This window comes from Lutjanus erythropterus, chromosome 19 (genome assembly GCF_056507025.1).
Source record: "Lutjanus erythropterus isolate fLutEry1 chromosome 19, fLutEry1.hap2, whole genome shotgun sequence".
NCBI lineage: Eukaryota > Metazoa > Chordata > Actinopteri > Lutjaniformes > Lutjanidae > Lutjanus > Lutjanus erythropterus.
The window spans coordinates 34,435,419-34,451,445 of record NC_139335.1 but is presented as its reverse complement, the minus strand read 5'-3'; the positions used below and the strand labels follow the sequence as shown (position 1 = coordinate 34,451,445).

The 16,027-nt window shown below is 39.6% G+C and overlaps 1 protein-coding gene across 2 annotated transcripts in view; it reads right to left on the bottom strand.

Annotated features, from left to right (window-relative positions):
* The window catches only part of nbr1b (NBR1 autophagy cargo receptor b), a 34,461-nt gene extending 25,979 nt beyond the window's left edge, over nucleotides 1–8,482 (bottom strand). The window contains exons 1-6 of one of the 2 annotated variants that reach the window (XM_084743546.1): nucleotides 8,234–8,482; nucleotides 4,224–4,286; nucleotides 3,091–3,109; nucleotides 2,672–2,694; nucleotides 1,601–1,789; nucleotides 445–522 (exon numbers count right to left, since the gene is read on the bottom strand). In XM_084743546.1, coding sequence (XP_084599672.1) covers nucleotides 445–522; nucleotides 1,601–1,789; nucleotides 2,672–2,694; nucleotides 3,091–3,109; nucleotides 4,224–4,286; nucleotides 8,234–8,335 — 474 coding nt within the window. In that variant the 5' untranslated portion in view covers nucleotides 8,336–8,482. The remainder of the gene's footprint in view (nucleotides 1–444; nucleotides 523–1,600; nucleotides 1,790–2,671; nucleotides 2,695–3,090; nucleotides 3,110–4,223; nucleotides 4,287–8,233) is intronic. The other variant, XM_084743547.1, reaches the window with a different exon arrangement.
* Nucleotides 8,483–16,027: the final 7,545 nt, after the last annotated feature.

Genomic DNA, 16,027 nt, shown 5'->3' with positions numbered 1-16,027 from the left:
AGTTACCATCCTAAAGTAAAATAAACAGAGGTTTAAAGTTGACTTTTCTTAACTGACTCTTTTCACAGCAGCCATATTGACATGAAATAGCCGGTACACTCAAGTTACCAATGATACTAAGGTCCCATTCCAGACCCTCTCCAGTGAGCCAACATCTACAACAGCAGGACCCTGACTCTGTTTGACCTGAATGGAATGGAACCTTAATTTGTATCATTGCTGACACCTGTTTTTACTTTAGTATTTCATGTCAAAATGGCTGCTGTGAAGGTTTTAACTTTGGTGTAATTTAAAGTTAAGCCATGATATTACTGGGTTTAGAAATGAATCCTTCTGCTGAACTTCTGCTCCTCTGTTACATCTGTTCAGGTCTTACTCATCAGTGTATGTCTCAGTCAGTCCCTCAAGAAAAAAAAACTGTCCCCTCCATCAGGTTGTTCTTACCTTCTCCATATAAGAGGTGAACCAGGCTGGAGGAGTCTTGTCTTCTTCTTTGGTCCCCTTCAGTTCTTTCATGATCACCTGTTCAACAGAAAGAGAGAGAATATTCATGTAGTAAAACCTTCAAATCAGTGTCTTTATTACATTGTTATCAATTTAAATGACCAGACAGTTTTCACTATAATTTCACCTGCAACCAACTCTGATATGATCCACACCAACAGACAGAAAACTGGTGTTAAAGCTACTTTGTACAAAATGTTTGCCTACTATCAGACTGTTTCAGATCATTCTGATAGACTGTGAGCATGGTGACCTCCTACAAAGCAGGTGATGATCAGAGGTGAAAAACATTTGGAGAAAGACATTTTTCATGTAAACCTGTAAGTGTTTTCACTGTGCTTTCTTTCTGTTATTGCCTTGTTGTTACAGTTTCAGGTATTAAAGGGATGCTTACAGCTCGCTGGAGTCATCTTTCCTATTTTCTGTATAGCTGTATTTGGGTAGGTTAAAAGCAGTAATTCCACCGGTAAGAAATCAAACTTTGATCACTTCAATGATTATATGTCAGTCAGACCGACTAGGACTTTGATCTGATAGAGAGCAGAGAGAAAAAGGTTTTTAAAAGTGTCTGTGTTCAGCTCTCAGTATTTATGTAGCTTTTAACTGGATCTCAGTGGTTTGAAATTGAGTTTCTTTTCTGTATTGCTGTTTGTACTTCCAGTTATTTGCTTTATGTTACTGTTTCATGTTCGCTTTCAACTGATAGGAGTCATGTTAAGTTAAAGCTGATGAAAACCCAACATTTCCTAATTTGCTTCATAATAAAAGCTTTTAAATACCAAAATATCAGACTTTTATTGTGAAGAATTTATTGGAAGAGAAGTGTTTGTTTGCCACAGCCACACTATGCGAGCTAAGCTAGTCATGAGTGAAAGACACTCCTTCATGCAGGAAGCCCTGTGGTAAAGGAAATGTAAATCCCTGCCATGTTGTGCTGAGTGTTCACTAGTGCGAGAACATTGTTCTTCTAACAGACCTTGTCACATTCATCAGTTTTCTTGCACTAGGAATGTTCTCTTAGGAATTGTTCTGCTTTAATCTGAGTGAATCTGGACTTTAAATGTGATATAGAAATCAGAGACAGCTGTGGGCTCACCATGCCCTGTTCCGGCACTGCAGCCTGGACTTTTCGACTGACCACCTGGGCCAGAGCGGGGCAGTGCTGTGGGGGTCTGAAGCCCCTTTTGGGCTCTGATGCACTGGTCTTCGTGGTGGGGACCCTTGCTGGCTGGCCCCGAGTCTCGTACACGTTCATGTGTAGTCGGTTCCCTTGCCTCGCTGCACTCTGGGAATCAAGGAAATGGGTTAGTCTCACCTGCTTCCATTTTTGGATCAATTTCTAGAACAAACTCTGTGTGTCATGTTTCATTGGCTCTGGCAAACTTGTCTGGGCTCCCCCCTCCTGTGACAGATTTCCACCAGTCTTGGATCTGGTCAGGCCAATCACAGCTGTTTATTTAAAATTGAGAGAGTGGAGTGAAGCTTGATAGAATGACTGACAGAAGAGCCTCACTGGTCCGGATTTCAAAAGATCATGTTTCTGTTACTGCATTGTCTATTTCTACCACTAAAGCTTTTAGAAACACATTTTAGTGTACTTTTTAGCTGTCATTTAAGAAATTTTGTTTTGTTTTCTGCTAGAAAAAAGGTCAAGCACCCTCCCAACGTGCATGTGTTGCATTGGTTGTAGGTCTGGCCAACTGAAAAATGTATTTTGGACTGCACTTGTTGGAAATCAAAAATTGAAAAAGAGATTTGTGATTAGTCTGGCAGTACCAGACTTCTCAAAGGACTTCTTAAATTGCACTAGAAAATGACTAAATTCAAACCCATCCTGAGCCCTGTGTTTATGCATCAAAACAGCTTGAACCAAAGCTAAAAGCTAAAAGCCTGCTGGGAGCAGTCAGGTTTGTGTCAGGTAGCAGGACTCTACTTTCATATATCTACTTCTACACTGATCCCAAACAGAAAGTGAATGGATTAACCATTTCATCTTTCAAAAATGTCTTTCCTATAATAAGTCTCAATACTGTCACTGTCTTCACATCTTTACCACTGCTATACTTTAAACAGGCAAGATGAATGTACTAGTATGTACTGCACAGTACTTATTTGCTTTTCATAAGTATAGAAATGTCAACAATGACTGCACTTCAAATCAACTTACCTTCAATGCCTCCTCATACTCCACTGGAAAAAAACAGAATCATTTATTGTTAATATTGATATTATATACATATATTAACATAATAAATATAATGTATGGTAACATTAAAATTAGAGCTGCTATGATTAATTGAATAATCAATTATTTAATGAATCAAAAACTATTAGGACAATTGATTAATCAGATTGATTAATTTATTACTGATTACAGCTTCTTCAATGTGAATATTTTCTGGTTTCTTTACTCCTCTCTGACAGGAAACAGAATATCTTTGAGTTATGGAGTTGAGGATGTCATCTTGGACTTTGGGAAACACTGATTATCATTCTTCACCATTTTCTGACATTTTATTGACCAAACAACTAATTGATTAATTGAGAAAATAATCAACAGATTGTTTCGTGTTTATGTTGACTTACCTTGGCTGTTAATGGACACCTGGAAGAAAGAAGGAGAAGATTCTTTATGTTGATTCATATCTATTCATCGTGGTTAGTAAAACACAGTCACTGTGACGTCATCGCAGTTATCTCAGCCTGGGTTTATAGATGAAATGTTTTACAGACTGTGAACTGAGGTTGAGCTGAGGCCAGGGAGGGTTTACAGAAAGATGTCTCTGAGTTGCATTTGTGGAAATGTAGGCTCCAGCATTTTTGTTGCTTCTGTTGCACCAATTCTGACAATTAACAAAAATCTATCTCTTGCAAGTCGCTCCACTTCATGGACTTGCAACACTAAACTGTTGGAGCACCTCTGTAAAATGACAGGACAGCAGGGCTGGGGAATTACAATAAAAGTAACCAAAACCGATATTTTGATTCTCTAGCTAACCTAATCTTAGCCATATATAATATTTGATAAATTCATCCCTTTATATAGGCTTCCACCTATTACTTAATAAAAACAAAAATAATACTTTCTGCATCCACCAGTATGCAAGGGTCAATGTGATGTAAATATCATCATCAGAAGGTGTATGTGTAGGCTCCCCACCAGCATCCACGTAGGTTATACCTCCAATTGTTGTGTGTGTACACACCCACTCAGCCAGAGCAGAGTGCACTGAGCTGTGTAAGGAGTGAGATGAAAACAGTCTGCAGAGTCAGACTCTCTGCACTCTTATCAGGACTTATTTCGACCACACCAGAGTTGGTGATTGTTGGAAGAGAGGACAGACTAAGTTTTGATGAGTTTTGCGTTTTTCAGTCGATTCTGAATGAAATGTGTTTTATGAGGAGTTAACAGCCAATTACCCTCATCTTACTTCAGTAAAAGAGAGAAACTTGAATTAAGTAGGTGATTGGTTGTATTTTTAGGTTTAAAAAAGGAAGATAGGCATGAGAATGTTTCATTTCTTGACACTTTGTGAGTTGGAACATATGCACCATACGTAACGTAGAGAATCTGCTGCTTGCACAAATCTCCCAGCTGAGACTCCAGAGGATGGGAGGAGGTAGGATGGGGAACAAATATGTTGCCAGTCACCAGTTGATGGGAAAATTTTAACATATGGCCAAACCTTATGTTATAGAGCCAATAAACAGTCTCTCACCTCCTCGTTCTCTTCATCGAAATATGTCAGCTGAAGACTGCACAGGCCAAACGAGCGCTTTACCTGCACACACACACCCACCAACACACACACACACACACACACACACACACACACACACACACACACACACACACAAAATAAGATGTGATAAGAACACTGGATGATAAGTCAGCTGTCCTTTTTGGACGAGACATCACAATGTCAGACCTAACAGTCATTTCAATTAGGATGAACTCAGTGACTGAGGTGTGTAGGTATCTGTGTGTGTGTGTGTGTGTGTGTGTGTGTGTGTGTGTGTGTGTGTGTGTGTGTGTGTGTGTGTGTGTCTGTGTGAGAGGGGATGGGGTGGGGGTGATAGTTGCCAGGGGACTAACTAAGTGAGCACAGCCTGTCCCTGCATGTCTGTATGAAAAGGTGACCTCTGAGGAGACGGGATGGCTCATGTTGCTCTGTTGCCAGCTGGAAGCTGGATGTTCAGCCAGTGACTCTCTTTTTCTCTTCACATACAACAAATACATGCTGCATATTTCATCCAGTGATTCATGTTGGATGAAAAACAGATAACACTAAACCTGCACACCAAACTCACTTGCATCTCTCTCACTGGTAAAACAACAAGTCAAAGTGACGTGTGTGACTCAGCAGCACTCAGACAAATGAACTCTTCCAGGCTGCTGTGGCCAACAGAGATGGTGCATAAATCCAAAGGTGCTCTGAGCACATATTTCACTTTCTTTCTTCACACTGGACATTTACAATACCAGAGATTAAAAACAGGTCTTCTGGTTCAGTGGCTGCAGGTTCACTCTGGCTCACTGCCACACTATTAGCACCTTTTCACTAAAGTAACAAGACAGAATGTATCCTGACCAGTTCAAGGAAATAAATCAGGAGATGGCAACAAACATAAGGTCCATGTACTTTCCAGGGTTTGACAGCTGTGCTGTCAATCATGGCTGGTCAAGCAGATGTCAGAAGGATGACTACAACAAACATGCCTTTGTCTGATATGGCAAAACAACACAAGTATATTCATCTGTGCTCACTGATTGCTATAAAACTGTATCCAACTTCATTTACATTCACATTTCCCTCTCCACCATATGAGCCCCAGGTGGCTGTGTACCAATCAGCTCTGAGTGAGACTTAGACAACAATTGGGTGACAGCTTAACAACAGTGCAGCTGCCTCAAGTGTCACTTGTGTTATCTACGGTGACTCATCAGACACATGGGTTTGAATGGCAGCCACAGACACAGACTAAGACACACTCTGCCTGGCCTCCCCTTTCTTCACCCAGCATCTTTCTGACAACATGATCATGGCTCTGTCTGTACAGAACAAGTTAGTGTTCTTTTTGTCTTTTTAGCCATTGTGTAAAAACTCAACAACAAGGTTCTTCCATTACCAGTATCAGAAATGCCGATAATTCTATTGCTAGTACAGGCAAGTACTCAAGTTTATGCACTAATCCATTCTCATGTAACTTATTAGCCTCAAAATGGGACCCTGTTACCTCCCAGGAACCATAAACCAATTTTTAACTTGAGCCAGGCTATACAATAATTAGATCAATCACATCACATCCATAGTCCATTTTCTAATGACACGTCCTTACTTATGAAGTCTAAAAACAGAAAAAAATTGAAAGAAACATTAATATATAGTATACAATAGGCCTGTGTGGTATACCGGTTCATACGGAAAACCAGTCTTTATTTTCGTTATGATATGAATTTTTCATATACCGCCATACCGGTGAATAGCCCAAACAATGTCTGGAACGTGCGCAGCGGGAAAGTGTTTCAGCAGGGACCCATTTCACTGCTGCACACCAACACCACAGGCATGCTTCCTTGAGCATGTGCACTAGGGATGTTCATGGTGACTAATTTCCCTGTCAATTTAGACTAGTCAACTAGTCTAACACTAAGAAAACACTCAGAAAGCGATTCTAATTTAGCATAATTTATTAATTTATAATGTTAAACACTGTCCGAAAAAATACTGTGTGTATTAAGAGCCATTTGAAGCCGTTAATCACAGTCTACAATCACCAAATCATACTTTAAATGCCGCTGAAATGCATGTTACTTTGCACTGTGCAATACAAACCTTACACATTAATGTACAAAACATGGGCTATTTAAAGCCAATCAACTGCAGAAATTCTTTTATCATTAGAACACTGTTGCATGAAAAAAAAATACCATCAAATACCATGAAACCAATATGATTTAAAAAAAAAAAAAAATGTGATATGAAAATTTTGTCATACTGCCCAGCCCTCGTATACAATATACTGGACAACACTTAATTGACTTAACTTTAATTTTGGTTCACAAATCGAGCAAAAAAGGAATCTTGGTTTGGATTACAAAAAAAGTTACAACTTGAGTTGAAATCTATGGTAGAATATTAGGGCCAGAGATAAGGAAAAGAAATTAAAGATAAGAATAGTGATTGTTTTGCATTTCAAGAGTAAGCTGAAATCTTCAGAAGGAAGTTGAAATGCCGAGAAAAAAGTTGCTATGTCCAGAACTCAACATTCTGACTTATTCTCAATGCTTCAACAATATTCCAGTATTCACTGATATTTTTGTGAATGTCCTGCAACATGTCCATGTGTTTAAAAAGTGTTAGCCTGTTTAAGTACTAAGTTTGTTTTCAAAATCGAAATATTTGCTTTTAAAGTACACACCAAACATAGCAAAATTTTAAACTCCAAAAGTGTCACTACAAGGGTTCTATTTTAATTATGTATTCACAGATTAACAACCACCCTCTGCAGCATCTACCCAGGTCCCATTCACCTGGCCCACATCTGATCTCACATGCTGTCCTGGACAGCCCCTGAAATGAATACACATCAATAATAATTAAGATATACACTGAAACCTGTTTTGATTATTTGTAAAATATAAATACTCTCACTGTTCCAAAAGTCAAATTATTTATTTTAAAAGACCATAAGGATTTGTAAACTATTGAAAAATAATTATTAAAAATGGTAAATTATTGTAATTGAAAACCTACAATACTCAGTGTTTCCCCTGTCCTGGTCTTCAGAGCTCACTGTCCTGTATGTTTTAGATGTTTCTCTGCTCAAACACACCTGATTCAAATGATCTGGTTGTTATCAGGCTTCAGGCTATCAGGCAGAGGCTTCATGGCGAGCTGATATCTGAATCTAGAGAAGGCTTTCATATTTTTTATGACTTTGGGGCCACCGTAGGTTTACAACCTGATGTCACAAAATCTTACACACGTTTAAGTAACATTATCCTATTAGATATTACAGCCGTGATGTGATTACTTTGTGTTGCCCTTTTAATGTGGGTTAACATAACTTATTTTTTTCAGTGTTAGCTACCCCTACCAAGGGGTTACTGTGCCAGTGCACATTATTAGTGGATTTCAAGTAGCCCCCCCCCTCCCCTACTGTTACCTTTAAATGTTGACTAGTGAATGGAGTATTGGTTGTGATACTACACTCTGACCTGACATGAAGACAACACTACACCATGACAGGGCGGAGGAATACATCTCAAATGGTGGATGTGTGATTCAACCTCTCAGACCAGTTCTGTAGAGCTGGTAAACAGCGTTTCCATGACGACAAACCACTATAATAATCCTGTAAGGACTGCAGTGTATCCTCCCTGTCCTGTCCTCTATGACACTATTCCGTCTGTGCTGCCAGTCTCATGGTTCACTGTCCTCACTGCTTTAATAGACACACACTCTATGATGGTACTGAGTGTCAGTAGCATCTCTGTATAGCATACCTGCAGCTGGGAGGCTATCCTCTTAAGGGTTAACACAACACTCCGGTGTGACACACCAATGTCATCGATAATCACACCAGCAGTCAGTAAAATGTGTGTGTGTGTGTGTGAGAGAGAGAGAGAGAGAGAGAGAGAGAGAGAGAGAGAGAGTAGGACAGGTGTGTATGCTGTGCTCGGTGATGTGGTGCTGAACGGGCCCGGTGCTTCTCCCTCTCTTACCATGGCCTCCATCGACTCCCAGCTCTTGGTCTCGGATCCCGACAGGAGTAAATTTTTGGAATTTCCCCTGAAATTCACCTTCAGGTTGATGTAGAAGTCCATGGCGGTGCCTGTCTGCACACTAACACATATTACACACGACGGATACGGAGCGCTGTCCTCGAACAGCCAGCGTTATTTAGGTTAATCTCGCCAATTCGCTCCACTGTGACTTATCCGACTGGGGATGAGGCGTATTTTGTGTTTACATCAGCAGCCTGGGCACGCCCACCCTGCACCACGTGACCGGAACAAAGCGCACCACTTCCGCTTGTGCAGAAAAACAAAAAGTAGTGCGCCCCAATAGTATATGTACATCCTAGGTCTATCAAACTGCATCCATGCGTCCCTCACTTGCGTCTGAGTGTTCTTAAATGAAGCTGTCACCGACGTTTCTCTGCGCGTAGCTCCTGTACCAATTCCGCACCACTTACATACATCCACTATTAATCATAAACTTACTTTTTATGAAACGGCCCATCAGAGCTGCAGATCAACTGGAATCTGAGCACCATAATCCTGCAATTAACAGATTTTTAAGTGGATGGTGAATAGTAAGGGTATGCCTCACGTCTCTTAAATTGCTTTCCTCCCACCAGGGATTCATGCAGAGATGCCAAGCGAGGAGAGAGGACATGAGGGGTACTTTTCTTTTTCTTTCTTTTTTTTATTTATAAAGATTTTCCCAGGAGAACTACAGGGTTTAATAAAAGTTATGATTTCTTATCCTCCCTTAGGATTCCAAATGTGATGCCACTTCTGGTGAAGTCAGGGAGAAAACAAACTTTGGGATCCAGCCAGTCATGCATATCACCCCAAAAGGCATTGCTGAATGGACTGATGAAAAATAAGTGATCTGTGGTTTCTGTGTCCTCATCACAGAGTAAACAGTTCTTGTTATTAGTGTCAAATCTTTGTCTGAGGAGATCACTTGAGGGATATATGTCACTAAGTACTTTGAAATGAAGCTCTTTTACTTTTGGAGGTAAAGGTACTTTTAAAAAGTTGGTACATAATTTCTTTTAAGTTGATTGACAAAGGGTGTGAAAGCCTGAGTCCCAGATGAACTGCAGTAGATACAGAGTATATGTAAAGAGACCACACATCACTTAATTTAGAAGAGTCCCACTTGAGAAATCCTGCCACTCAGTTATCAGTGAGGGAAGGTGATAACGGACAACCACATAGGGGAGTGCATTTTTACCAAAAACTGAAAAAAAGCAGTTGGAATACTTTTAATGACTTTATCATATTGTTAATGCTTACACTGGAAATCAAATTTTACACAGAGTTCCATCTAATAGATGAGTAACAGACCAAATACTTTTCTCCATCCACACACTGAGAAGTAAGGATCTATTTTTGAAAAGGATAAATCTGCAGTTCAGTATGGGAACATCATGGGGTGTAAAGTTATGTTGGTACATCTTTCAATACAGCAATGTCTGTAAGTTTTACTGGCAATTTTTGAGCTAAGAAATCACAGCATAGAAAGTCAGTACTACTTTGATTTTGAACACTTCCCTGGAGACAGAATAGCACAAACTGTTATTGTTTACCATAAAGGCTCTTAACCATTTGATCTTTAAAGTTGCATTAATACAGTCAAAATCAGTGGCCTGTAGCCCACTGTCTTCATAATCTTTCAACAAGGTTGCTTTCTTTAAATAGTGGGATTTCCTTGTCCAGATATAGTCAAATGTGATACACACAAAATGTATGGTTGCAATTTCTGTAATTTTGTTTTTATATAGTGTACACAAAATTATGTTATTCATGTTCTTACTTTGAGGATATTATTTCAGGGAGGAAAACACTTGAATGGGAGCTTTAAGGGTTAATTATGGCTTCTTGGCAAGCCTTCTTTGCAATACAGTTGCATATCAATGTCACTAGTAGGAGGCAGTGTGGCGCTGTGCTTGTACCACAGACCCTCTTATCCAGCACTATCTCTTGCTTCCTCAGTCTATGGAGCGAAGCTGCATTGAACTTAAGTCTCTTTCGCCTGTCCCGTTCTTTTCTCCTGTTTTCTACAGGAACCCTATCTGTATATGGGTTCTCGGGCTGAGACCTGTAACACAAAATTAAGATGTTGATAGTTTTAACTGCTTTATTGGATATGGGGAGAGAATAAGCTGGATAAATGCATCTTGAGAGACTTTTCATCTTTGTTATGAATATACAACCAAGGAGAGAAAGATTTCTGTTCAGCTACCTGTCTAACCTTGATTTGCATTCATCCATCCTGTTCCAGACATTCAAGGATTCACTCAGTTTATTATCTCTGTAATGTGCACACCTGGATATTTGACTGGAGATTTGTTGGGAATACCATATGGCTAATAGTTCACATTTTTCCAAACTCAGTTTCAGACCAGATGCTGGAGAGAAGAGATCAATAGTCTTGATGGCTTTTGGAACCTGCTTGACATAAAAAAAAATAGTTAAGTCATCTGCTAGCTGACTTACAACTATATCGCTGTAAAAGACACTCAATTTCTCAACCTTAGAGTTTTTAACAAGAATTGAAAGCCTCTCTGCAATTACAAAAACTGATGGTGAGACAGGGCAGCCATGTTTTATGCCTGTTAATTGAGAAACGAGGAGAGGTGCCACCTAATAAGGAAACTGAGCTGTTAGTATTGTGATAAAAACATTTGATTGTCTTCCTGAAGTTCTCTTCAAAGCCGCAGAGCTCTAATGCTTTGAAAATAAAGGGTTGTTCTACCATGTCAAATGCCTTATAAAAATCAAGAAATAATATAAAACCATCATCATTTATGTAATCGCAATAGTCAACTAAGTCAAGGACTAGTCAGATGTTGTTATGTATTAATCTGCTTTTCATAAATCCTGACTAAGTCTCACTTATTATTTGGGAGAGTCTTTCTTTGAGACGGTTTGAAAGTATGTGTATTACTATTTTATAATCGATGTTGTGGAGCGTTATTGGTCACCAGTTATCTAGTATTTTGGGGTCTTTGCCTGATTTTGGAGTAAGAACATTCACACCTTGTCTCATAGTTGGTGGCAATAATGCTTTTTTTAAATAGTTTCTTTGAGAGTTTCAAATAGAAGCATTTTAATGTGATCCCAGAAATGTTTGTAGAAATTGGTTGTAAGGCCATCAGGGCCAGGGGAACAGTCAGGCTTCAGGCATTGCATCTGCTCCTGATGTGAAATCTCTGCACACAGCTATTTCTGAAATCCTCACTTATTTGCAGGATGAATCCTTGAATTTTGTCAAAGAAGATTTCTGCGGCATTTTGGTGAGAAACTAGAAGAATACAAATTGTTACAGAAGGATAGATTTGGGTCAGAGCATTCATTATTATCAATTAGTAGTATCCCTGTTATTTTTCACCTGATGAGTTTTTTCTAGTCTGCAGAAATAGGAAGAGTTTCTCTCTCCTTCCTCAATCCATTTTGTTTTGGATCTGATATAAGCCCCTTTTGCTTTATGTGTGTAAACCTCAACCAGTTTGGTTTGTAGTGTGAGTAATTTCTTTTTATCTGTGTCAGAGATAATGGAGTTGCTGAAACACAAACTTATTTCTGTGGTCAAGTTGATCCTCTCTAACTTAGAGGATTATTTTAATTGTTTACTAAATGAGATGGTGAAGTTTCTAATTCTGAATTTCAGGAATTCCCACTGATGTAAGAAGAAAAGTTAGCATCACCAGTAATTTCAGTAATAATATCTTAAACCCCTTGGCAGTAGGCCTCAGAGTGTGACAGGCTGGCATAAACTTTCAATAGCCCTTATTTCACTTGGCAGCATTGATAAACTTCAGATTTTAACTGATATAACAGTGGTCAGATAAGGGGGCAGTAGAGATGAAGCAGTTAGCAACACATCATTTTATGTCAGAAATTAGCCAAAAAATCTATTTTTCATCTGAGAGTTATAAAACTTTGTGGGTGAGTGATCCAGCCAGTCATTGTCTACCATATTAAAGTCACCTCCCAACACAATGTTATTGGTTGAGTATCTAAATTTAAGCTCATTAACAAGATTGTTAATTTTGGACAGAACACTCTTATTCTGATTTATATTATTGTATCCAGGGGTGGACTGGGGCTAAAAATCAGCCCTGGCATTTTTGGCCCAGACTGGCCCACAACATTATTGGTTGACTGAATCAAGCACTGATTTTTGAACGCAAGGACAAAAACTGACAGAAAGGTCGGATTTTCAGAACAAAAATTCAAAGACATCTTCAGAGGCCTATAAAAACTTGACAAGTTGGAAAACAATTGCAATCCAGCAGAGCAAATACACTATCTGCATATATATGCTCTGCTTTTGGTGCTGTAGTGACACCTATTGGACAATAGGTTGTATACTCGCCAACTCTAAAAGGCCCATTTGCCCAAAAGGGAAGCTGACAAAGGAACTTAACAGCTCAAGACAACCTGATGAGACAGAAGAGAGGATGGAATAGAAAGAGGCAGGGACTCTGATAAAGAACTGAGTCTCATATGATCACACACATAGTATAAATCTTCATAAAGGCATTTGAAGATTTGAAGATATCTGTATGTTTATGCTCGGCTGGGTTGTCTGCTCTATAGCACCACCATCCACTATGACCTCAATAATACACAATACATAGAATGATCACACTCCTGACAATGTCAACAAAAACTGAAAATGTATAAGCTTTGTAAAAATAGAAATTATGGCATAACAGTTGTATTTGATTGCATTAGATTGCACAGGTGTACCTAATGCAGTGGTCAGTGAGTGTATATCTACATATAAAATAATGAATTAATAAATATAGCTATAATTAAATATTTGAGACTGACAGCATCAACATGCAAAAGAGATATGACTGGTAACAGACGTGGTTAGTAAGTCAGTGACTGCCAAACTGCACATAACATGGCACAGCAATAGGCTTGTTTGTCTATTACATTTATAGACCTATGTAAAGTGACACGTATAATGTGTCTGCATGCAAAAACAGCGTTTTTGTTTTTGACCTGAGTTCGTTTTTAAAATTTAGCTCTCTCTCAGCTAACTTCGCTAGTAGTGCTGCTAGCTGCAATACACTCAATTGGTTGTTGTTACAGATCTGTCATGTTCATTTGTATTACTGACTCCCGCCTCCACAGGCTCCCTTTCCATCACCTGTTGTGTCACCAGGTCCTCTTGCTCCTGCTGGTGATGACATTGCAATAAGTAGCGTGAAGCCAGGAGGGTAGCTCCAGGATACACACCAGACACACCCCACAGACCAGTGGGGTGTGTCCTCTGCTATCGGATGCTGCTGCTACTGGACCAAATAACACAGCCCCCACTAGACACTGGCCCACCGGGACAGTGCCCAGTATGCCAGATGGCAAGTCCACCCCTGATTGTATCCATAAATATTTTGACTGCTCAATTGATAGAACACATAGGATCCAGTGAACATTTACACTTAAGCCCAAAATTATTCATACCCCTGTCAAATACAAGGGATTTCTTCATTTTTTCACTCACAAATTAGTATTTCACCTCAGTTTTTACTTAAATAGGACACAAAAGAAAGTCTGAAGCCATAACCGATTTGTGTTTAGATAGAATGTGTAAATAAACATCTTTAACAGGGTGAAAACAAAAAATCACACTGTCCAAAATTATTCATACCCCAGTGATACAAAGACCGAAAGCTACAGGATATTCAAACAAACCGTCGTCTCTGGGTCTAAAGTGTTTAATATTGTTCTCAATGTTGCTGAGTTGTTGTGCTGAGGAGATGAATTGATGGAAGAAATGAATGAAAGAAAAGTATCCACCCAAGGAAATCTGTTTTAAGAGACATGCAACGTCCTTTCCTCTGAAGTGTCACGTGAAGGACGTCCGTTTTGTAATGAAGCCGGCAGCTGATCACAGCTGGATCAGCTGTCAGTCAGCTTTAACAGCTGCACTGGAGTTTGTGTCCATACACGTGCTCTGTGTTAATATTAATAAAGAGTCACGATACTCATCAGTGTCAGAGCAGCAGCCTGTTTAACAAACACTTGCACATAAAGAACAACCTGTGGTCTGTATTTTGACTATACTGATCAGAGGCAGAATGTGTTTATATTATTTATTCATTTTTTTCACCTGTGTTTATATTCTGTTTGTAAATTAATTATTGAATTTCACAGACTGTGATTATTGTCTATTTTGAACAATAGAAATGATTTACTATGTTAAATGTTTCAGAAAAAATTTAATTGATGTAACTTGTATCAAACAACGCTCAGGAATGATCACTCTCACCTGTGACTGAATGAAATGGTGATAAATAATGTAATAATGTTTTCTAACTGACAGACAGACTCTGCTCTCTGACTTTAGTTATGATCATGATTTTAAAAAAGTAAAAGGGGAAATCATGAAAGGAAGAATGTTTCTAAAAAATGAAGAAAGTTGTGGTGATTTTTTTGGTGATGAGCAGATTGGTTCTGAGTTCATCTGACTCCTCAAAGTGTGCATAAATCCTCCACCAAACAGAGCCTTCAGATGATTTCTTCACTCTGTGGCATTTAAAGGTCCCATATTATGCAAAAAGCACTTTTTTGTGGTTCCCCACTGAAAATATGTGTCCTGGCCTGCCTATAGACTCCCCTGATATTACAGTCCACTCTCTCCCTATCTTGCTTGCTCCACCTTTCAGTGAATGTAGGCCAAAAAACTCGGTCAGATTTAGCTCCCCATGTGACGTCAAAAGGGGAGAAGCACCTCCTCCAGGCAGCTGACACTCCCTGTGCTGTATGTCTGTTGTAGCATTGTGGCTAATATGGTAGCATCAACTGTATGCTCACGTGCTGGCGTATCCCAGACAGGATGCATACATCTCACCGATGTCAGCCTCAGATCGTGCATGGGCATTCTACTTCTTCTACATCAGCAGGTTTATGTGCTCTATTTCAAAGTCAGCAATAAGTCGGCTGTGGGTTGGCCCACTGTACGTTATCCAATTGGCACCAATGGAACTGAGGGCCGGCATTGGAGAGGGAGATGGAGAGCGCTCCCTCTTATCAGGCCCAACTGGTCTTCAGGTAAGCCCACTTTAAGTAAATATACATCAAAATAGTTATTTTGTAAATATGACATTTAATAAGGTTGCTAACCCCCGACCATGTGTGCCGGCACAAGTGAAGAAGCCAGATGCCGACTCCTAACAAGCTAGCTAACTAGCTAGCTTAGTAAATGTTAGATGCTTTTGAGTCATGGACTCGATTAGCAAACGCCATTGCTAGGTACCTATAAGTCTTTCCAGCACACAAACAATCTTTGTCTGGACAACAAATTAGTGTTGAATTCGGGAAAGGGTCAGGTAACGTTAGTGTTAGTAGCCAGAGGGCTTCAGTGTTTGTACAGCTGCAAAACTAGCGGTTAACTGGCAGCTAATAAGGGGAATCACTGGGTCTGTGCCTTTATTTAACATGACCCAGTATAAGAGTTTCTCATGGTTTGGTACTGGTTATGGGTTATTGTTGGTGTTGGTGTGGTGTTGGTGTTTGTACTGAAAGTAAAGCTAATGTCTGCCTCAGGGTGTGTCTGAGTTTAGTGCACCATCTCTGGAAAGCACAAGAGACGCCAGTTGTTTCTGTTATGACCCTCCAGTCTATAGCCCCCACCCCCACGTTCGGATTTGACTTTGCATTCACAAAGTCGAATCTGAACAGAATTGCGACTCTCCTCTAGAGCTAGCTGGAGTTTGGCAGCTGTGCGATCAAGCCTGGGCTGTCAGACTGAACTACATCTCTGTA